Below are 22,236 nucleotides of genomic sequence, written 5' to 3' on the forward strand. Positions count from 1 at the left end.
GTGGGCCACGTGCTTGGGGATGATTGCCCACACGTGTCCTGGGGGCAGAGATAAAGGGAATTTCTAAAGGAATTTTTATATGTTAAAGTAGACGGACAGGCTCCTGGGGGTCGGGCTAAGCTTGCCTCCACCCTTAGCAAAGTCTGAACATCAAGGCTGTTGAGTCCCTAGAGGAATGTCCCTCTGCCTGTTTCAAGGACTCATCAGTGTGCTCTGTCCTCAGTGCTCCGGTCCCCCGTCCCTAGGAGGAAAGAGTAGTGCTTTCATCTATATATCTTGCCAGTTTCTGCCCAAGAAAAAGAAATGTCAGAGTAGTTGTGCACACAATAATGGGCATTACAAAAGAATACTGAGCTTCTGAGCCAAAATACTTACTTGCTTTCAGACCCCTTCAGTTTTCTCCCAGAATGAAGGGGTATTTACTTTATATTTCTGAACTAAAGCACCTACCTTAGGAGTTCTCATGAAGGAACAGTGTCTGTACCTAGAGAGAATCCCAGTCTCCAACTCCTGGGAGACAGAAAATTGGTATAGTTTGTAAATCACTCTCACAGCCAGCCCCCACTCCTGCTCTACTTCTACCCCTGGAGCACGCAGCTCCCGCCCTAAGCCATTTGCATCTGCAAGGACAGCACATCTAGCAGGACGTTACAGAACCACCCAGAAATTTGCCCAGAGTCTTTTGTGCATCGTGGGATAAAGGGATCCCTTGTCTAAGCAGCCAGTTAGCCTCTCTGCGTGACCATTTGGACAGGCAGTGGCAGCCACAAGATGTGGATACAAGGGCTTGCGCCACCAGTCATGTGAACCTGACCAGGTCCCTCCCTCTTTCCTCCAAAAACTGTCTTCGCTTAGCTTCTGGGACAGCACACGCTCCCGGTCCTGCCTCCCTCCCTCCATGCTGTTCACTTTTTATCTGCTGTCCTCCTCTCCCTAACCTCTGAATGGTACTTTGCCCCCAGGGCCCTCTCCTGCAGTGTCCTCTCTTGTATGACCCAGGGATTTTGAAAAGCTATAGAATACGTTCTACATTTGTAGGATCAGCTCTCCACACCTAACCCCCTTAATAGTTTTGGACACTGAGATAAAATTTCTCCTCCCCCTCCCTTCCTTTATTGTCAAATTATGTGGATAACTTCTACAAGTAGTCAGTAGGTCTCAGGTATGCAGCTAATTGCTAATTTCTTTCTCTTAACTTGCCTAGAAAAAGACAAAAAAGACCCTTTCACTGCCATCAGTGAGAAATGCTTTGTGGCCCTTGAAAATCAACTGAAACTGACCCTTTCAGGAAAGAGTCCCTGAAATGCAAGAGGGAAAAACAATGAATTCACAGAAGAGCTTGCTCCCACCCACTTGGAACATAGTCCCTTTAGCCAACCTGTTTGATCAGCTAGGGAAAAGCACCCCTATTTACATAACCTCCTGGCCCTTTGTGTTTCAGGATGGCATCATTCCAGGGAAGCAGTTTCCATATGAAGGAAGAAGGATAAAGGCCCACCAGTGCCCATCAGACCCTACAGGATATGGCTTCTCTAGATTGTCCGGGAATTTCTGGTTGTTTCCATTCAGTCTTGCAAAATGCTCCAATATTTGCAAATGTGTGCACCCTTTAAACAAGTCAGTGACCAAATGCTATATTAATTTAGGAAACAGTTATGAGTCGCTTGTGTGCCAACTGCATATAAGCTCTCTTACGGGGTGCTTCAGGGATCAGGGATACAGCCCTATCTTGGAGAAGCAGACAGTCAAGTGAGAAACACCTAAACATTAAATCATACTCCTAATGGCCTGAGCACATGAGGAACAGGTGCACTGTCTTTTCTCTGTGTCTTCTGCATCACCTAAGTATCACGTTGAAGGGACGCCTGGGGGGCTCAGGGGTTGAGCGGCTGCCTTTGGCTCAGGTCGTGACCCTGGGGTCCCGGGATCGAGTCCTGCATCAGGCTCCCCTGAGCAGGGAGCCTGGTTCTCCCTCTGCCTGTGTCTCTCTCTCTGTCGCTCATGAATAAATAAATAAAATCTTGAAGAAAAAAAAAAGATTTTCTCCCTCTCCCTCCCCTTCACTCTCTTTCTCTGAAATAAATAAATTAAATAAAATCTTCAAAAAAAGTATCATGTGGAAGACATAACAGGTGATCAAATCCATAGTTCTCACAGTGAATTTCCGTAATTAAAGCCAACAATGAAAAAAAAATAAAGCCAACAATGATTACCAGCCAAATTTCAGAGGGAGCCAGAGCTCCCTTCTGTCACCGTCAGGGGCCATATGACAGCCACAACATCTTACATGGTAGCAAGTGATGACAGACCAGAGGCTGAGAAGAATACTTCATGTGGTTCAAATCAAAAGGACATTTGAGTAGAGAGGAAGGATAATTCAGCGCCGAAATTAGCCTCTACACCAGAGACGTTGCTCACGAGGGGAAGAACGCTTCACACGTGAAAAAACACAAGTGGCTTGAAGGTCTGAATACTCATCGCAAAATTGGTTTTGTACTGAATTCACAACCTTAATGGTTTCGGCTCACAGGTGGCAGGCATCAAATACACAGGTGTCAGCTCACTCAGGGCTCTCGGAGCTGGGACTGGACCACAGACAGGGAAATAAAAGGCTTCCTCCTGAGGCCATTGTCCTCTCCTCTGCATCTAGAATCCCGCTCAAAACCTTGTCCACGTTTACTTATTGTCTCTGCTCTAAATAACAATGCAAGCTCCCAGCTGGGTGAAACCCAAATTAGCACAGCCCTGACCCTGACACATTTAAACACGTCTAGAGAGAAATGACCACTGTCCTCACACTGTAATTTCAATCGGCAATTTCTCTATTGTATAGTTTTTAATAGTGAAAGTGTTTTGTTTTTGTTTTTAGGTAAAATGGAAAAAACACTCAGCTGCTCAGTGAGGCAGAGATAAAATATTCTGCAAAAAAATAAATAAATAAATGAAAGCACCGATGGACGGGGGAGTACCCCTAGGCCATCAATTTGTGAACACACAACTTGTGGTAAAAGACAGGTGCATTGTTGGAGACCCACGGTCCAGAGAAGGATTTTCTTTCTTTCTTTTTTTTGAGAAGGATTTTCTTTTATTAAAAAATACATAACAATAAACACTTCATGGCAAACCACTGTAATAAGTGACTAGAGGGAATGAAAAGTCTGTCTAGCAGAGTCAAATCCTGGCACTTCCTGGGGCTTTCACTGGCTCTCTCCTGCAGCTGCCAGGCACGTTTTTTCTTTTCCACTTACAGTGTATAACAGGGGTCTCAGTTTTCTGGTCGTACTTGTGAGGTTTGTTAATCAAATGAATCTCGAGTCCTACCTGGGGTATCTAGTGAATCTACAACAGCAGGGCCTCCAGCGACTTTCTGCGGTGGGGAAGGGGGGCAGCAAGTCTCCCTTGTTTTGTTTTCTCATTGAAAACTCTGTGCTCAACGTTTAGTTGCTTTGCCCTTAATCCTGAGAAATCCCAGTCCTTGAGCGGGAACTAATAGCACCTGGGAAGGGGGGCGCCCTCATTAACCTTCTCCTCTGGTTTAAGTACAACAGTGAATCCGCTGGAAAAGTGAAGGTCGACTGGTAGGCAAGCCACCTTGTGACTGCACCCACTGTCATGGGAGTGCACTGATGGAGACTGTGGCGGGGGAGTTTGAGTTGGTAGGAATGGGTTTGTGAAAGTGCATGAGTTTGCATGAATATGTCTTTGTAAGTGCTTGTGTAGGAGTATGTGTATGTGTGTGCATTAGTTTGGGTGAATGTGTCTGCATCTGTATGTTCATGTGTGTCTGCGCATGATCATCTATGAATTCATGAATATAGACGTGCGGATGTGCGTGCGTTTATGTGGAATTGGCACGAGTCCGTATGTGTGTGCTGTGTGTGAGTTTGGGTGAGTGTGTGTATGGTTTGTGTGCGTAAGGTGTGTGTGGGTGAGCGTCAACAGTGTGTGCACGCGTGCGGCTGCTTGTGTAAGTGTGATTGTATCTGGGTTTGCATCTTGGGGTGAAGTGCACACTGTGGTGTGTGTGCATATATGAGTGCACAGTTCTGCGTGAGTGTTGTGTGCGCCGTGTGTGTGCGTGCGTGACCGAGTGTGTTGCTGTGTGCGTATTCCTGCCCGTGCGGGTGTGAGCGTGCAAACGCGAGCGCGGCGTGGCGACCGCGCGCGTGTGTCCGCGTGCACACGTGTGCCCGCGAGCGCACCCGTCGGCCGGCGCGGGCGGGCGGGGGGGCGGGCGCGCGTGGGAGCGGGGTGCTGCGCCGCGCGCCCGGCCCTCGGCTCCCCGCCGCTCCCCGCCGCCGCCGCCGCCCTTGCCCTCCCGCCGGCCCCCAAGCCGCTTACGGCTCGTCTCCCACGTGACGCGCTCCCTCGGCTGCCGGAGCCAGGGCCCCGAGGACAGTCGTCCCCGGGCTGCGCGCGCCGCGGGGCTCGGGCTCCCACCACTTCGGCCGGGGCGGCGACGCGCCCGGCGCCCTCTCGGGCCGCCTTCCCGCGGGCGTCGGGACCGGCCCTGGCCGCAGCCCGGCGCCCCCCGCGGCCCCCGCGGCCCCCGCGGCCCGGGGCGCCCTCCGCCGGCCGGGAGATGGCAGCGAGGCGGCGCTGAGCCCCGCGCCCTCGCCATGCAGAAGAGCGTGCGCTACAACGAGGGGCACGCCCTGCACCTGGCCTTCCTGGCCCGCAAGGAGGGCACCAAGCGCGGCTTCCTGAGCAAGAGGGCGGCCGAGGCGAGCCGCTGGCACGAGAAGTGGTTCGCCCTCTACCAGAATGTGCTCTTCTACTTCGAGGGCGAGCAGAGCGGCCGCCCGGCGGGCATGTACCTCCTGGAGGGCTGCAGCTGCGAGCGCACGCCCGCGCCGCCCCGGGCCGGGGTCGGGCCGCCCGGCGCCCGGGACGCGCTGGACAAGCAGGTACCGCGCGCCCTCCCCGCGCGCCTGCCCGGCCCCGACCCCCCGTGTCCGCCCCCCCCCCCCGCCCCGCCAGGGCTCTCCGTACCCCCGTCCCCGACCCCCCCGTGTCCGCCCTCCCCGCTCCCCGTCCCGGTCCCCGTTCCCCTGCCCCCGCCCCGTCCCGCCGCTCGCCCCGCACGGCTGCCCGTCCTCCCGTGTCCGCCCCTCCCCCGCCCCCCAGGGCTCCCCGTACCCCCGGCCCCGTCCCCGTCGCCCCGTGTCCGCCCCCCGACCCCGTCCCGCTCCCCGTCCCGGTCCCCGCTCGCCCCGCGCGGCTGTCCGTCCCCGTCCCCCCGTGTCCGCCCCCCTGCCCCGCCAGGGCTCCCCGTACCCCCATCCCCGTCACCCCGTGTCCGCCCCCCTGTCCCCCCCGCCCCCGTCCCGCTCCCCGTCCCGCCGCTCGCCCCGCGCGCCTGCCCGTCCCCCCGTGTCCGCACCCCCGTCCCCCCTGCCCCCCGACCCCGTCCCGCTCCCCGTCCCGCCGCTCGCCCTGCGCGCCTGCCCGTCCCCCCCCCCACGGGAACCCGGGCTCCGCTTCCCGGCTTCGGCGCCCCCGAGAGCGGGCGGGTCTCTCCGGTCGCGGGCGAACCGCGCATCCGTCCCCTCCGCCCGGCTCGGGAGGGCCTGGGGCGGGGACGCGCGTCGACACCTGTTGGGCTCAGAGGCCGCCGCCGCCTCGGCTGCAGGAGTCCCCCGCCCCCCGCCCGGCCGCGTCCCCGCACGGGTCCTCCGGCTGCCTGCGCCGCGGCCAGCGGGCCCGGGGAGGACGGGCGCTTGCTCTCGGCCCTTCTCACGGTTGTTGGTTTGTTGTTGTTGTTGTTTTTGGTGGTTTTTGTCAGTTTGCTGTGCTGACATTTGACCCGCGGGTCCCCCCGGGGGTGAGTGTGTGCGGGGCGCCCTGCGGAGGAGGACGTGCTCGCCCCCGCCTGCCGCGAGCCCGCCCGGGCGCATCTCGGAAGGACGCCGGCGTCTCTGTACTTTTCAATGAAAGCTTTGAAAATAAATGTGACCTTTTTCTTTTTTTTTTATCCTGGGTCATAATTTTATTAGTTTTCTTGTGTGTGCGTTCAGAGCGGAAAAAGCAACCCCCCTGTAGATTTAGGAACTCCTGCCCACCCCACCCCACCCCTTCCTGCAAATGAGAAATTGCTTTAAAAAATTTTTTTCCCCCCAATCACCATTCGGTCATTAAAGTTAGAGCAGCAGACTACTTTATGCTCTTAAATGTTCTCACTTTGCTTCTTGAGCTCCGCCCGGAGAAAGAGGCGATGGTCTTTGCTGGGGCAGAAAAAGTCTCGCCGCTCCCTGCGGCTCTGGCGGCTGCGGCGCGAGCGCGGGGGGGGGGGGGGGGGGGGGGCGCCAGGTGCCTGCGCAGCCCCGGCCCCGAAGACCTGCGCCAGGTGGACGGCGGGTCCCGCCAGAGCGACCAGAAGCTCTGGGATGCTTTTTTCCACTTTGGCTTCACTATAAATCATTAACAGACTTGATTGATTATAAACTTGTTACATCGCACATAAATCGGATATTTAAAGGATACGCCCTTTGGCCCTTTGAAGGCATGTTGAGGGTTATTTGAGAAACGGACTTTCAGTGTTGTAGATACAGATACCGGAAATAGAAGTTTAAATTTCAAGTGTGCATTTTAGAATTTAAGAGCACGAAAAGGGTGCTGAGGAAGCAGTTTTTTTTACAGTGTCCCCCCCTTTTTTTCTATTGGTGAGATTTTTTTCACCGAAGACCTGTGTTCCAAGGCCCCACAGAAGCCAAAAATAATAGGTTCTTAAGTGTTTTTATGTGCAAAAGAAAATAGGTACTTTGAATCACCCTGAATCTGTATCATTGACTTAATTCCAAACTATTTTTTTCTCCTTGTATTTATACTAATATCAGGAGACAATCACTTTCTTTTCTTTCCTTCCTTCCTTCGAGCTGAGGGTGTGAAGATGTTACTTGCTGCAACTTATCTGGCTGGCTGACCAGTTAATCTATGAAAACCAACATTTTTCTACTTGGAAAATATCTGGACTCTCCTCTTCAGGACAGTTTTCTTTACAATACACTTTACTCGATAGATATAATCTCCAGATAGTATGACTTTTTATGCCACTTTCTAAGAGAAGTCCTAAACAGGTCATCCTAGCACAAGAAAAAAAAAATTCTGTTGGGCATACAAGTTATGAGTATTTCTCTTTTATTCGGTACATCTTTAAGGGGATAGAAACTGGAACCTTCGGTGTGTGGTGTGTGGAAAAACATACAGAGAACAAGCATTTCAAAATGGATTAGGAGTTGGATTGGGAGATCTTGTCTTCTGTTAGACACACTCCTGTGACTTAGGTTAGCTGAGCAGATTGCTGCTTTTCTCGAGCGCTGCCTGCATGGGTGTGTACGAAGAATTAAGAAGAAACTGCAAAGATAAGAAACAAGAAGCAGCATCCTATCTTTAACCTACAGTTTATGCAATGGGTTCCCTTTCAGTTCATTTGTGTTGCTACGTGCTCACGTTTTTCTCAAGCACCTAGACTGGAAACTGGCAAAGGTGGTGCACTGAGCAGGGGCCATGTGTAGGTCTGCTTCTCTAAATGTGCTTCTGGAGCTTTCCGAACACATACCTCTATCAACCCCAAAAACAGCTGAAGGTTAGGGCTTGCAGCAGGACTTAGGGAGGCAGCATAGGTTTCTTCCACCACGTTGCTGTGACTTCCCTATGCAAATCCCTCAACAGTTCTTTTTTTTTTTTTTTTCTGTGAATGAAATCTGTCTCCTAATATTTAAAAATTAAGAGTTTGGGGAAGGTTTCAAGTTGCCTTCCGATAATGACATTTCCTGTTTCTAATGTTACAACAGCAGCATGAGCTTTTGCTGTGTAGAGGATGTGCCGGACTGTTCCACAAGACCGAAAGATTACCAGCCTCTGTAATAAATCTTAAATCTGAGAAGCTAACGACAAGCAGGTGATCAAAGTGGACATCCTGGTAAATCAGTTAGATTAGCAGATGTGCAAACTACTGGTGACATCATTGCTAGACACGGAGACTTCTTATTTACAGCGGAGGGTGATGTATTGCAATGCTGTCGACACTTATAGTTAATGTAATTTTTGCTCTAGCGTCCCTCCAATTGTTTTTGTGAGTCCTGAATGCTACTTATCTTTCAAATAATTCTTAAATTCTGATTGTGTTTTTAGGTAAGCGATAAGAGGAAAACACTCATTGGTTTGCTTCTTCTAAAGAATTCAAAGTTGGTTGACAAAAACATTAAGGTTTTTTTTTTTAAACCACTATTACAGTAGTTTTTTAAAAACTATTTCCAGTTAAGAAGAAGAAAGACAGGGGTTTTTCCACTTTCCAAATGTGTCTAGGTTGAAGGAATATTTACATATTGCCCCAGTTTTTCAAGAGTGTCCCAAAGACTTCACTTTGGTTAGGTTCTTGGTTGACTGCAAGGCTCTCAAATTAAGTTTCCATCGTGGCTACTTTTTTAGGTACTTTGTAGGTGCTATAAGCAAAATAGTTCAGCTAAAAAAATTTCAAGGAGTGGTCCTTTTCTTGAACGTGTATGTTGGTGACACTACTTTCTGAAGAAATCTCCATTTATGTGAAATGAAAAATTTACTTTTCATTCTACGTAAAGGTGTTCAAGGGGAATGGGAATATGAGCTTAACAAGTGCCTTCTGTGCGCCGGGCTCTGTGTAATCCTCCACCATCATGAACCTCACTTCAGCTCTGAGAAATTGGTAGTACTTTTTTCGTTTGCACCTGTGCCAGCACTGAAACTGAGAGCATTCTAGGGAGGTGAGGGTGATCGGAGTGCAACTCCAAGTATGAAGGTTGAGTCATCCTGAAGTGTGCCTTAGGAAGGATGCTACCCTAAGTTGATTGAGCTTCAAGAAATTTAAAATCTGGTTCCCCCGGGTGACTCAGTGGTTGAGCGTCTGCCTTTGGCCCAGGGCGTGATCCTGGGGTCCTGGGATCGAGTCCCGCATTGGGTTCCCCACAGGGAGCCTGTCTCTCCTGCCTGTGTGTCTCCTTCTCTCTCTGTGTCTCTCATGAATGAATAAATAAAATCTTAAACAACAAAAAAAGAAATTTAAAATCTGAGGAGTGTCTGAGTGGCTCAGGTGATGATCTTCGGGGTCCTGGGATCAAACCCTGCATTGGGCATTGGGAATTGAGCTCCCTGCACATCGAGGAATTTGGTTCTGTCTCTCCCTCTACACCTCCTTGCCCCCCCCCATAGTGCATGCTCCCTCTTACAAATACATGAATAAAATCTTTAAAAAAAGGAAAAAGATTTAAAATCTAAGCGGGATGGGGGTTGGGATCATAGTATGTGAATCCCTATTTTGTTTATTCTTATTTCCCTTTAAAAACTATTTACAGGGTAGCTGAAATTCTCAAGAAATGTAATTGCAGACCATTGCATTTTGGGGCGCCTGGGTGGCTTCAGTTGGTTGAGAGTCTGCCTTTGGCTCAGATCATGATCTCGGGGACTTGGGATTGAGACTCGTGTCAGGGGTCCTTGCTCAGTGGGGAGTCTGCTTCTCCCTCTCCTTCTGCCTGCCACTCCCCCTGCTTGTGCTGTCTTGCACACACTCTCTGTCAAATAAATGAAAATTCAAAAAACACACAACTATTTACAGTAGTTACAATTCTTGAGAAATGCAATTGCAGGCCATTGCATTTTTAAAGAAAAATGAGACTTATGTGTAAACAAACAATTTTACGTGGCATTCATTTCCTTCGGTAGGGGATCTTTAGAAATATTTGCACTTAAGTGAAAGTACACGTCGATTAGTCTGGTCCATTCAAGTGGCTGTATATGTCTTGCCGGCTGGCAGGCATATAGGAACAAAGCTGTATTTATTCTTATTTTCTTGGTAATGTTAAGTGTTCTAGTCACCCTGATTCCAGTTGTTTTTGGAGTAAAACATCTTCGTTCTGGAGGCTTAAAGTAGTAGATACTTGTCATATTCATACTGAGTTAAACATGTTGATTTAATTTTAAAAAGATTAAAGGTTATGTGATTTCCCCTGTCACCTCATTACTAGCCAGTCATTTTAGCCTTCCTAGCTTGACCACAAGTGGAGGATTTTAATCGTTTTATGGAATTAGGCAGAGCTATAAGCAAGCCCCGGAATACTTGTGGAGGGTGGGGAGTGTGGATGGTGGATGTTAAGTCTAGTTCATGTTGTTTAATTGGTAATATAAAAACCAGCTCAATATTTTCTTTTCGACCTTTGCTTATTGAACACAAGTGAAGGGAAAATGGAATAATATTTACTAAATCTTATAAAAAGTTGTAAAGTCTAACTTAAGAAAGAGAAATGATTTATTACTTGAATTTTGTAATCATTCATTTAAATTTAAATGAAGAAAAATAATCTATGGATTAACAAAACCGTTATTTTCATATTGGCTACACTAAACCTTATTTATATTATTGTAATATGATTTGTTTTCTTTGGGAATTAAAAACAGAGATATTTTCTTCTCACTGGGTGATAAGCTGTAAAGCATGTGCAATAACCACAGATTTCTGGTTTTTAGTAAGCAAATGTTAATAGTTGATTAAAGCAACTGATATTTTTGTGTGTTTAATACAGATTGTATTTTTAAGTTGATTTTGTTCATATTTTTTCAGTAAATATGCATGCTGTGGGGATTCCTGGGTGGCTCAGCAGTTTAGCGCCCGCCTTTGGCCTAGGGTGTGAACCTAGGGTCCTGGAATTGAGTCCTGCATTGGGCTCCCTACATGGAGCCTGCTTCTCCCTCTGCCTGTGTCTCTGCCTCTTTCTCTCTCTCTCTCTGTCTCTCATGAATGAATGAATAAATAAAATCTTTAAAAAGTATATGCATGCTGCAGTCAATATAGTTTTAATTCTGTAGAATATAAAGACTGACTCATTAAGATTACTTTGTGATGAAAGAAGCCAGATTGACAAACAATATGGCTTTACTTAAGTCTTACTTAAGTCCTAATTTTCACACTTTTAAAGTAGCTTTGAGTTTTCATGCCTGTTCATTTGTCCTATAAAAAGAGATATATGTGTATATGTGTGTTTATTACATTATCTTCCATCATAAATATGAAACATTTGCTATGCACTTACATATTTTTGGAGTTTACAGATTTTTATATGTATTAAAGCATTTCAAGATGTGAATTGTAAATCCAATCTGTCTACAATTTAGGGAACTTTATTTTTCAGGACCAAGTATATAGAATTACTCTGTTGCATTAATCACTGAATAAATTTTTCTCTGAAATATTTACCTTAATTCAAGTGTGTAGATATAGTAAAATCTTAGTTAATATTTATTTTTATTTTTATTTTTTTCTTAGTTAATATTTAAGTGAAACTGGAAGCTGATATTTGTTAGGCATCAAAATAGTACTGTGGCAAACATTTGTCTATTTGATAATATTTGGTCATTATTCTAAAAATTATTATTCCAAAATTATTCATTATATAATAGCTAGTATAATTTTCAAAGATTAGCTGATTGAGAAGTTATAAATGCATTATTATGGCTCCACCAAAGGGTATAGTTGAACTTTTTTGCCCAACAAATTCAAATATGGTTGTGTGTACATTCAGAAAAAAAAATACAGTAGCAAGATTTTTTTTTCTGCTTGAGAAAACAGTATTAGTAGATGGAACAGAGATGCGGAAACTGCATATTCTCACTTTTCCTTTTTATTGGCATTTGAAAAACTTAACGATTCAATGAAAAATAAGGACTCAAATCATTTCCCTTAAAAGTCCTCACAATGAAAAAAAAAAAAGAAGTCCTCACAATGAATGCAAAATGCCCCAGATGCACTTTAAAAAAAAAAAAAAGATTTATTTATTCATGAGAGAGAGCGAGAGAGACACAGAGACACAGGCAGAGGGAGAAGCCCCAGATGAACTTTTTTTTTTTTTTATTTCCCAGATGAACTTTTAAGGAGAAGGCAGAGAACAGGCACACACACAAGTTTGACTTGATCCGCGTTTATTTAAATATTTTTCTTTTTTGAACAAGAAGGGCCGAAGTGAGACAGTGGGAGGCCAACTTACTCCAAGGGCTTAAGGCTTCAGGGTACCGTAGGTCAATGAAAGCTACTTTCTCGGAAGACCTGAGATAAGAGATAGAATGACATTTACCAAAAGCTACGATTAAAAATAAAACTCATCGATCCCTTAGTGCTGTTTCTTTTTTAAACGTAGGCGGCAGTTTCTCCTAGTAACTCTGGCCCCGCGGTGCCACCTGCCTGGGGTCGGAGGGACTCCGCTTACCCCCACGTCGCATTCTTTTCAGATTCCCGAAATGTTTTATTTTGTCGTCGGTCTGACTTGATGCAGACGACGCCTGATTCACTTCCTGCGCGGTGTCCCGAGCCCCTGCCATTCGGGTGACCCGGGTGACCCGTGTTCCCCGGGCTCGTGCCGCCCCACGGACGGAGGCCCCCCGCGCCTGGGGGCGACCTGCCCGCGACCCCCTGGCCCCTGCAGAGCCCGGGCGGGGGACCAGGTGCTCACATCCCAGGCGAATCTGCTGTCTTTAGGCTGATCAGTTTCGAGGGCGGAGGCAGTGTGCGAAGGGTGGGGTTCAGGAGTCCCCCTCCCCGAGTGTCTGCCTCCTCTGAGCTGCGTACCCCTGGGCCTGAGCCTGACCCTGGGCCTGAGCCTGACCCCAAGCCTGAGCCTGACCCTGGGCCTGAGCCTGACCCCAAGCCTGACCCTGACCCTGGGCCTGAGCCTGACCCCAAGCCTGACCCTGACCCTGGGCCTGAGCCTGACCCCGAGCCTGACCCTGACCCTGAGCCTGATCCTGACTCCAACCCTGACCCTGACCCTGGGCCTGAGTCTCACCCTGGGCCTGAGCTTGACCCCGAGGCTGACCCTGACCCTGACCCTGACCCTGGGCCTGAGTGTGACCCTGGGCCTGAGCCTGACCCTGAGCCTGATCCCAACCCTGACCCTGGGCCTGAGCCTGACCCTGAGCCTGAGCCTGATCCTGGGCCTGAGCCTGACCACGAGCCTGAGCCTGACCCTGGGCCTGAGACCCTGGGCCTGAGCCTGACCCTGACCCTGAGCCTGAGCCTGATCCTGGGCCTGAGCCTGACCACGAGCCTGAGCCTGACCCTGGGCCTGAGCCTGAGCCTGAACCCGACCCCGACCCTGACCCTGAGCAATCCCTCCTTCAGACCTGGGCCCGCGCCCCACTTGGGCACCAACAGGCTGCTGGCGCTGTCCCTGGTTCTCAGAACAGCCTCTCAGTTGTCTACTTGTTTGTCCACAGTTGTTTCTATTAAATCCTTTCTAATAGAATTCCTCTTTGGCTCTCTGCTTTTTGTTTTCATTATTTCAGTCATTTCAGAAGTTTTTTCCTGCCTTCCTCTTTAAAAATATTTCAACACAAAATTGAATAGTTCAGGGAATGCCAATATACTCCTTACCCAGCTTCGACAATCTCCAACCTTCTGCTTTCTTGTTATCTCTTTTTCCCTCCACACATGCTGCTTTTTTTTTTTTTCTCCTAGACTATTTTGGAGCAAGTCCCACACATTGTATTATTTCACTTGTAAATAAGGAAGTTTTTTCTTTTTTTTGCACAGACCTTGTTTGGCACTGAAGATTGTACTAGATGTGGCTCTGAAAAGAATGATCTTGGAGAGAGTCTATCATGTGCTTCTGTGTTAATGTGTGTTATTATAATGGTCATCTTGTTTCTTTGATATTATATTGATTTGATATTATAAAGGAAGAGACAAAAAGACTTAAGACAGTAGTTGTGAAGATAAAAACATGGTGAAATGAACTTTTAAATAAATTCCGGTACGTTAAATCCAAAAGAAAAGAAATTTGAGATCAGTTGTTTGGCTGTGGCCATGGGGTAAAGATATTTTCAAGATCTGACCTCATGTTAGGGGAAATTAAATTATAGATGATTCTCTTACTGAGGGTCCTTCTCTGCTTTACTGAAGTCCTTTTTCCAAACTTTTACAGCTGTGTAGCTGAAGAGCCTTGTTTAGAGGAGAACGAGTGCTTCCTCCTGCGACATCCTTCATGCTTCTTCTAACTCAGTGTTCTGATAGATTTGCAACAGTCAGGGCATCTTTCGTAAGCCAGTGTTTCATCAATCTTTCGAAACAAATCCTGAGGCCCAACAGCTAGTCAATGTTATTTTGAGGCAATTACTAAGGTTTCAATAAACAAGGGTGTAGTTTGCTTTCTCTAGTTTTGCTAAACTTGTCTAGGACTGGTTGGTTTCTGCTAATGTGATTATTTGCTTTAGGCCCTTTTGATTACAAGTTGTTTTAAATTAGGGTCACCTCTGTGTGTGGTGGGGGGACTGTGGGAATGCTGAAAGGCGATATAAGGGCGAGTCTCACTCTAGGACCTCTCTTGCGACCTCACTGATCTCTGGACACCGGTACTGGCTGCCCTGAACCTCATGGTGCTGACTTAACATGATGTGTTCCATTTCTCTTTCTTTTTTTCTGCTTCAATTCTCACTGCAGCATCTTTCATTCGCTCCATCTATTCAGGCTTGTATTCTGGTGGGAGGGAATCTGATTGGCTCAGTTTGCCTTTTTGGGGCCCGACAAAACCAGCAGCCTCTGACCGATTCATGGGAGTGAGGGGCTGTGGGTGAGGTCATTTCATGGAAAGTTTGGGGAGTGTGATAGGCATCATTACAAGTCTAACGTACTCATCAAGCTAATTAGTGTTATTTTCACCAAACTAATACTTATTCATGATAAGCCACCTTCTCTTCTTGCGGTAGTTTTATACCCTCGCTTTAGCAATAGGATCATTCCAGTAATATAATTACGGTCCTCTGGTCCTGATTGGCCTCTCTTATTGTTTAAGGTTCATGTTTATCATTTTCCTTTACTTTTTAATATTTTGATGTTCAAAAATTATTTGAATGTTCTCTTAACAATGGATTAAATGCAAACCTATTTTTAAAGTACAGCAAACATACAGAAAAATGCACAAATCCTAAGTGTGCCACTTGATGCAGTTTCACAAAGTGAATATATGCAAGCACCACCCAGATCAGGCAATTGACATGATCAGCCCTCCAGAAGCTAGCCTCATGTCCGTTCCTCTTCACTACTAGCCATGGTGGCCACCATCCTTACTTAGAACATTAAGGATTGCTTTTGCCTCCTTTTGAATTTCATCATGGACTCATGAAATAAGCACTCCTTTGTATTAGGCCTCTCTCCCTCACCTGGATGAGTGTACAAGATATTCCTTGACTTATGGTGAGGTTGTGTCCTGATAAACTATTGTAAGTTAAAAATAGCACAAATCAAAAATGCATCTAATACGCCTAACCTACCAAACATAGCTAGCCTAACCTACCATAGCTGTGCTCAGAACACTTACATTGGCCTATAGTTGGGCAAGTCATTGTAGAACACCTAGCCTATTCTCTAATTAAGTGTTGAATATCTCATGTAATTGATTAAAGACCCTGCTGCAAGCAATAAACAGAATGGTTGTGTGACTATAGAATGGTTGTTAGTGTATCGGTTCTTACCCGTCGTGACTGTGTGGCTGGCTGACTGGGAATTGTGGCTCACTGCCACCACCAAGCATCGTGAAAGAGGATCATATTGAGTACCACTAGCCCAGGAGAAGGTCAGAATTCAAAGTCAGCTTTCTACTGAATGTGTATTGCTCTTGTACCATCATAAAGTCAAAAAATCATGAGTCAGTCCATTCTTCATCTAGTGCTGATAGACATTTGGATTGTTTCCGAAGCTATTACAAATGCTATGACTGTGGAAATTCCTGTAGCAGCCTTTTGCTGCACAAGCACGTATGCATTTCTGTTGGGTATAACCCAGGAATGAAATTGTCGGTTCATAGGACATACATATGTTTGGCTTCAATAATTACAGCTAAACAGTTTTCCAAAATAGTTACATCAGTTTATGCTCCCACCAGCAGTGTACAAGAATCCCAGTTTCTCTTCATCCTTGCTAACACTTAGTATTATTGGTCTTTTAGATGTAAGCATTCTAATGGGTAGGTAGTAGTATCTCCTTTTGGTTTTCATTTTCATTTCTCCGATAATAAGGTTGAACACCTTTTCAAGTACTGACTGTTTGATTGTTCTCTGCCTTGAAGTGCTTATTCAACCTCTTGCCTGCTTCTTATTGAGTTGTCTTATGGATCTGTAGGAGTTTTTGTTTATATATTTTTATTTTTCAAAGGTCCTATTTATTTTAGAGAGAGAGTGTGCGCAAGTGGGGGGCGGGGCAGAGGGAGAGAAAATCTGAAGCAGATTCCACTCTGGGTGCAGAGCCGGAGGCAGGGGCTCTATCTCAAGACCATGATGAGATCATGACCTGAGCCAAATCCAGGAGTCGGATGCTTAACCAACTGAGCCACCCTCGCACCCTGTAGGAGTTTTTATTTTTAATTTTTTTTTAAAGTAAGGAAGTTTTATTTTACAGATTTTATTTATTTATTCATGAGTGACAGAGAGAGAGAGAGAGAGAGAGAGAGAGAGAGAGAGAGAGAGAGAGGCAGAGACACAGGCAGAGGGAGAAGCAGGCTCCATGCAGGGAGCCCCATGTGGGACTCAATCCTGGGACCCCAGGATCATGACCTGAGCTGAAGGTGGCACTAAACCGCTGAGCCACCCAGGCTTCCTTCTCCTGTAGGAGTTTTAGATACTAAATTAAACTATATAATTGTAATTTTTGTACATTAAAATTATTGACCATTAGAATTTCATGCTGTTCATTCTAATATATATGAAGACACGAGTCCTTAGTTAGTTATATATCTATAATATTTTTACTTGGGCTTGCCTTTCTACTCTCTTAAAGGTGTCTTTTGATGAAGAGAAGTTTAAAGCTTTAATGTAGTATAAGCTATATTTTTCTTTTATTTCTTTTTTTAAAAAGATTTTATTTATTTATTCATGAGAGAGAGAGAAAGAGAGAGAGAGGCAGAGACACAGGCAGAGGGAGAAGCAGGCTCCATGCAGGGAGCCTGACGTGGGACTCGATCCTGGGACTCCAGGATCACGCCCTGGGCCAAAGGCAGGCACTAAACCACTGAGACACCCAGGGATCCCAGAGCTATCTTTTTCTTTATGGCATTTGTGTGTCCACGATATGGATAGGGATGGGGGACAGTATCTGGACGTGCTTTGTGTGGAAGGGGAGGAGCTGGAGCCCTCTCGTGCTGCTCTGTGGCAACGCAATCAAGTGCATCACAAACGATGCAGTAGTCAGTAAAGCACACCTTCTGTATTGTGCTTGTAGCAGTTTCAGATTGCCATACCAGGAGGTTTTCCCTTTGGAGGAAAGCTGTAGGGGTAATTCTAAAAGACAAAAAATCGTAATGTTCTGTCTTCCACATACTTTCTGGAGTCTGAGATATTTCTTCCCCTACTTACACTTATACTTTTCATCTGGAAGGATCAGATGTAAGAGGGACAAGGGAGGGCACTTTTGTATGATGTAACCAGAGTTAAGTTTGAATCCTTGATGCCTCTTTCAGCTATGATGCCACCTGGAGTGTATATCAACCAGGCTGGCCTGGGGGTGCTAAGAAAAAAAAAAAAAAGATATCATGTCCAGCAGTACTCAAGATTCCATTACCCAGGAAGTAGCCAACAATGAATGATTCCTTTCTTGGAATACCTGCTTTAGGGGATCAGACCGCCTTACTAGAGTGTATGGACCAGGGGGAATGAGGAACAGAGAGGTGGACAATCAGTCCATTGTTGAGTACACAGATTCATTCCAAAGGCCATAGCAATGTGGCTGGACACAGCTAACTGGTAACCTGAAAATTATTAACAATGGTGAGGCAACACTTAGTATCCTGAGAGGAGTTCAGAGGTTTGATGTGGCCAATCTGCCAGGATTGGTAGGGTGTAAAACCCCTGGTGACATTACCTCTTCCATTGTGAGGCAAGCTGGTCAACTAGTGGCAGGAGTCACTAGACTGGCCTGCGGTGACCCCAGCTTCTCCATTAGAAATAGAGTTGGGCTCCATCAGCTTGGATGAATCAGCCTACTTGAATCCAGTAGGCTCACAGACCTTCCTGTGGGCAACTACATAAGTGTTCCAGACAATTCGGTCAGCAAACATAGTTGTTTCTAGGTTCTAGGTTTGTTCATGTTTCCAAAGAAGGGTCTCTTTAATCTACTAGTCTGCACTTTTCTAAGTGGCAGACCAAACAGCTAACTACTGGCAACAGCCTGAAAGCCTGAATCCTGCCCCATGACTAGAGCAAGTCCATCTCCTTTTGCTTCTGCATAGCTGACGCTGCAGTTGAATAGCCACAGCACCCAGGACATAGGTTTTAGGTTAGTTAAACCATCAGTGAACCAGTTCCAGATGGTTAGGGAATCTTTGTGTATCGAAGGCCCCATTGAGTTAGTGGCTTTGCTTTAGGGCTTTAGGTAGCAGAACAGATCAGGTTCCCCATAGAAGTCTACTTCCTATGTTTTGAGATGTAAAGCTGAGATGCTCCTGAGGCCCAACCAGCTATATTCGTCAACATATCTTTTCCATTTGACAAGCAAGTTTTTGGCCCTTTCTGTATTGTTTATTCTTTTTTTTTTGTCTTTTTTTTTTTGTGTCTTGTTTATTCTTGAGTCCGAGTTGATTCATCCAAAAATGGGAATTTCAGGCTGGAGATTTACAAGGCCTCTTTGGGTCAGTTGTGACAAGGACTCAGCAGTAAGCTAATAGTTGTCTGTGTGTCTTGTAATTTCATTTGAATATTGGACATTGTGTATGAAAAATAAAAAAATTAGGCTCTACGTGATTTTTTTTCCTTCAGAGAGGATTTGCTTTTTCCTTCTTGCAGGCATAAATGTGGGGTTATGTTACATTAAATCATTCTGGGATTGAGCTGGTGAAAGCTAGATTTCAGGTTTTATGAGAATATGTCCATTTCCAGTTTTCATTAAATTTTTTTTAAGATTTTATTTATTTATTCATGACAGAGAGACAGAGAGAGAGACAGGCAGAGGGAGAAGCAGGCTCTGTGCAGGGAGCCTGATGTGGGACTCGATCCTGGGTCTCCAGGATCACACCCTGGGCCGAAGGCAGTGCTAAACCACTGGGCCACTGGGGCTACCCTAGTTTTCATTAATTTCTAAAGTATAGCCTTTCCAGGGTCTTATCTGGAATTCTGGGTGTTTACAGGACCTTCTCCTCCTTGGTCTCCTCCATCCTCATGAGACTGCTAGAAACTCAGCACTGATTTCCAGCTTCTCAGCTGCTGCTTCCGGTACGGCCTCCTAGCCACTTGGCTTTGTACCATGTTGTACCACAGGCAAATTCCTTGAGAGGAGCAACTTCAAAGATTGTCAGACTCACTAGTTTACTTCCCTGCTCTAAGGTGTGTTTACTCCTTAGATCGTGGCTTAGGTCTTGGTAGCTCACTGATGCTTTCTTTCTTTCTTTTTTTTTTTTTCACTGATGCTTTCAAATGGATTTTTTTTTTTTTGGTGTTGTGTCCAGCTTTTCTAATTGTTTCAGTGTGTGTGTGTTGGGCTAGAGACTGAGGTTAGATCTATAGGAAGCTACTTGGCCATTACCACTCAATAACCAGTTTTAATAGTGACTCTAAAAATCAGTAAAACTCATTTGAAAACGGTGAGAGACTTATCTTGTGTTTTGTCCTAGAAATTTATGTTAATTACTTCTAATTCAGTAATGATAAAAGAAGTCAAATCATAATTAATCTTTATTTTATCAGTTTAATCCGAACATTTTTGAATATGGTGTTTTTGAACAAAATAAAAGTATACTGTGGTAGCCGTAAGATTTTTTTATAGATGTTTATCTTACAACTGAGTGGCAAGGTATATATTTTGAAGGCACTGAAATGTAAGCCCCATTTTATTTCTTCCACAGTGGATTCAGTTTAAAGTTTTAGATAGTTTCATCATATTTGATGTCTATATTTCTTCCTCCCTGCCTCCCTCCCTCTCTCTCTCTCTCATCTGTTTGTCTATCATCTTAATTTATGAGCCCTTGATTTAAAACAATCATCTTTCTTCTGGCATAAGTTAGCCCCGTCTTTTTAGAAAGTAAAACAAAAATACAATTAGACTATTTCATTTAGGATACTGATTTGTTAGGTTTTTTTTTAATATACATTGTTTTATGTTATATGTTGTAAGAGTTACCATTGCTGAGTGCTAATTTGGGGTTAAAAAGCCAAGCATTAAAAAAAAAAAAAAGCCAAGCATTCTACATATATTACCTCATTTAAACATCACAGCCATCCTGAGATGACCGTGTCCTTTTTGTTTTGCAGGTAAGGATACTGAGGCCTACAGAGGTTTAGTAATTCAGCTGGGGCAAAATTTTACTAAATGGCAAACTTATTTAATAGAATCTGATTTAGTAACTTAGCATTTGTTGCACTTGCCCTTAATGAGGAGCTAGAAGCATATAACCAGGAGGGAAACATTTTTGTCTTCAGTCTCATTCTTCTCTGTCATGGTTCATTTGCAGTTTGAGTGGAAAACTTCTCAGACTGATCTGGCCACATTCGTAAAGCCCATGAAACGAGTTGTTATTTCCACTCCAGTTTGACAAAATCATGTCAACAAAGCAAAGCTACGGGCTTATATTTATATAAGGGAAGCATGAGAACCAGCTCACATAACCTCTATAATCTCTATCTGCTTGGCCCTGTGCTAAGGGCCTGAGAACTGGGTCATGGTGGAGAGTGGGATATTGGGGATCAGGTCAGTCTGTCTCCAGAGCACCCTGTCCTTCTCCTGCGCTGCTGACTTCTAGCACAGGCTTCCTTCTTGTCTGCCCAACACCACAAGGGGCTCAGAGGGATGTAGAAGACACATCCCTCTCTGCCATTTCAGACCTTGCTTATTCTTTGACTCTTGACAATGAGAAGATTTCTTGTATCTTGCTGTGAGTCCACATCCTCAGGGTCTTGATTTATACTATCACTTTTTGGCCAGTAGGTCTAACTAGGTTATAGTCTCCCCTGACCCAGAGCAATGAATACTGTTGTCTGAAATATTCAGCAACCAAGAATAATATTTGCCATCTGTGCAATCAACGTAAATGTAATAAAACGAGAAGGGGCATATATATGTATATATATGTATACAGAAAGCTGTTCTGGGCACCAAAGTGTCTTCTTGTTTTTGTTTGGTTGGCAAATGAAAACAAAACAGATGAACTGTTGTCTCTGGAATTTGTAGTCAAATGGTTGAACAATAATATCAGTAGTATCCTGTGATTGTAGTGCCTTAGCTGTAGTTTCCTCCTGCAAGTTATTATAAAAATAATTTTCACATGAGACCCAAAAACATAAAACTCCTAGAAGAAAACATGTGCAGTAATATCTTTGTCATCAGTCGCAGAAACATTTTTCTAGATATATCTCCAAAGGCAAGGGAAACAAGCAAAATTAAACTGTTGGAACCATACAAAAATAAAAAGCTTTTGCATAGTGAAGGAAACCATCAACAAAACAAAAAACCTACTGAATGGGTGAAGATATTTGCGAATGATATATCTGATAATGGTTTAATATCAAAATACATAAAGAACTTCTACCACTCAGTATCAGAAAAGAATTAATACAATAAAAAATGGGCAGAAGGTCTGAATAGACCTGTTTCTAAAGTAGACATACAGATGGCCAACAGACACATGAAATCATGCTCAGCACTACTAATCACCAGGGAAATGCAAATTAAAACTACCTCACACTTGTCAGAAGGCCTAAAAGCAAAAATGCAAGACATACCAACAGTTGGTAAAGATGTGGAGAAAAAGGATCCTTGTGCATCGTTGGTAGGTACGCAAATTGGTATAACCATTTTGGAAAACAGTTTGGAGGTTCCTGAAAAAAATTAAAAATAGAATTATCATGTGACCTAGTAATCCTACTTTTGGATGTTTATCCTAAGAAAATGAAAACACTAATTCAAAAAATATCATGCAGCATTATTTACAATAGCCAAGGTATGGAAGCGACCCAAGTGTCCATCCACAGATGAATAGATAAGGAAAATGTGGTATACTTATACAATGGAATATTACTCAACCATAAAAAAGGATGGGATCTTGCCATTTGCACCAATATGCGTGGATTTAGAAAGCATAATGCTAAGTAAAATAAGTGACTCAGGAAAGAGAAATGCCATATGATTTCATTCATATGCGCACTTTAAGAAACAAAACAAGTGAACAAGAAAAAAAAAAAGACTAAAAGCCAGACTAGGAAATACACTGAAAAACTGGTGATTGCCAGAGAGTTGGCAGG

The 22,236-nt window shown here is 45.0% G+C and overlaps 1 protein-coding gene across 1 annotated transcript in view; it reads left to right on the plus strand.

Annotated features, from left to right (window-relative positions):
• Positions 1–4,509: 4,509 nt before the first annotated feature.
• Positions 4,510–22,236, plus strand: part of RASGRF2 (Ras protein specific guanine nucleotide releasing factor 2) — a 236,943-nt gene continuing 219,216 nt past the window's right edge. The window contains exon 1 of the mRNA XM_055342302.1: positions 4,510–4,907. Coding sequence (XP_055198277.1) covers positions 4,620–4,907 — 288 coding nt within the window. The 5' untranslated portion in view covers positions 4,510–4,619. The remainder of the gene's footprint in view (positions 4,908–22,236) is intronic.

This window comes from Nyctereutes procyonoides, unplaced genomic scaffold (genome assembly GCF_905146905.1).
Source record: "Nyctereutes procyonoides isolate TBG_1078 unplaced genomic scaffold, NYPRO_anot_genome, whole genome shotgun sequence".
NCBI classification, from domain to species: domain Eukaryota; kingdom Metazoa; phylum Chordata; class Mammalia; order Carnivora; family Canidae; genus Nyctereutes; species Nyctereutes procyonoides.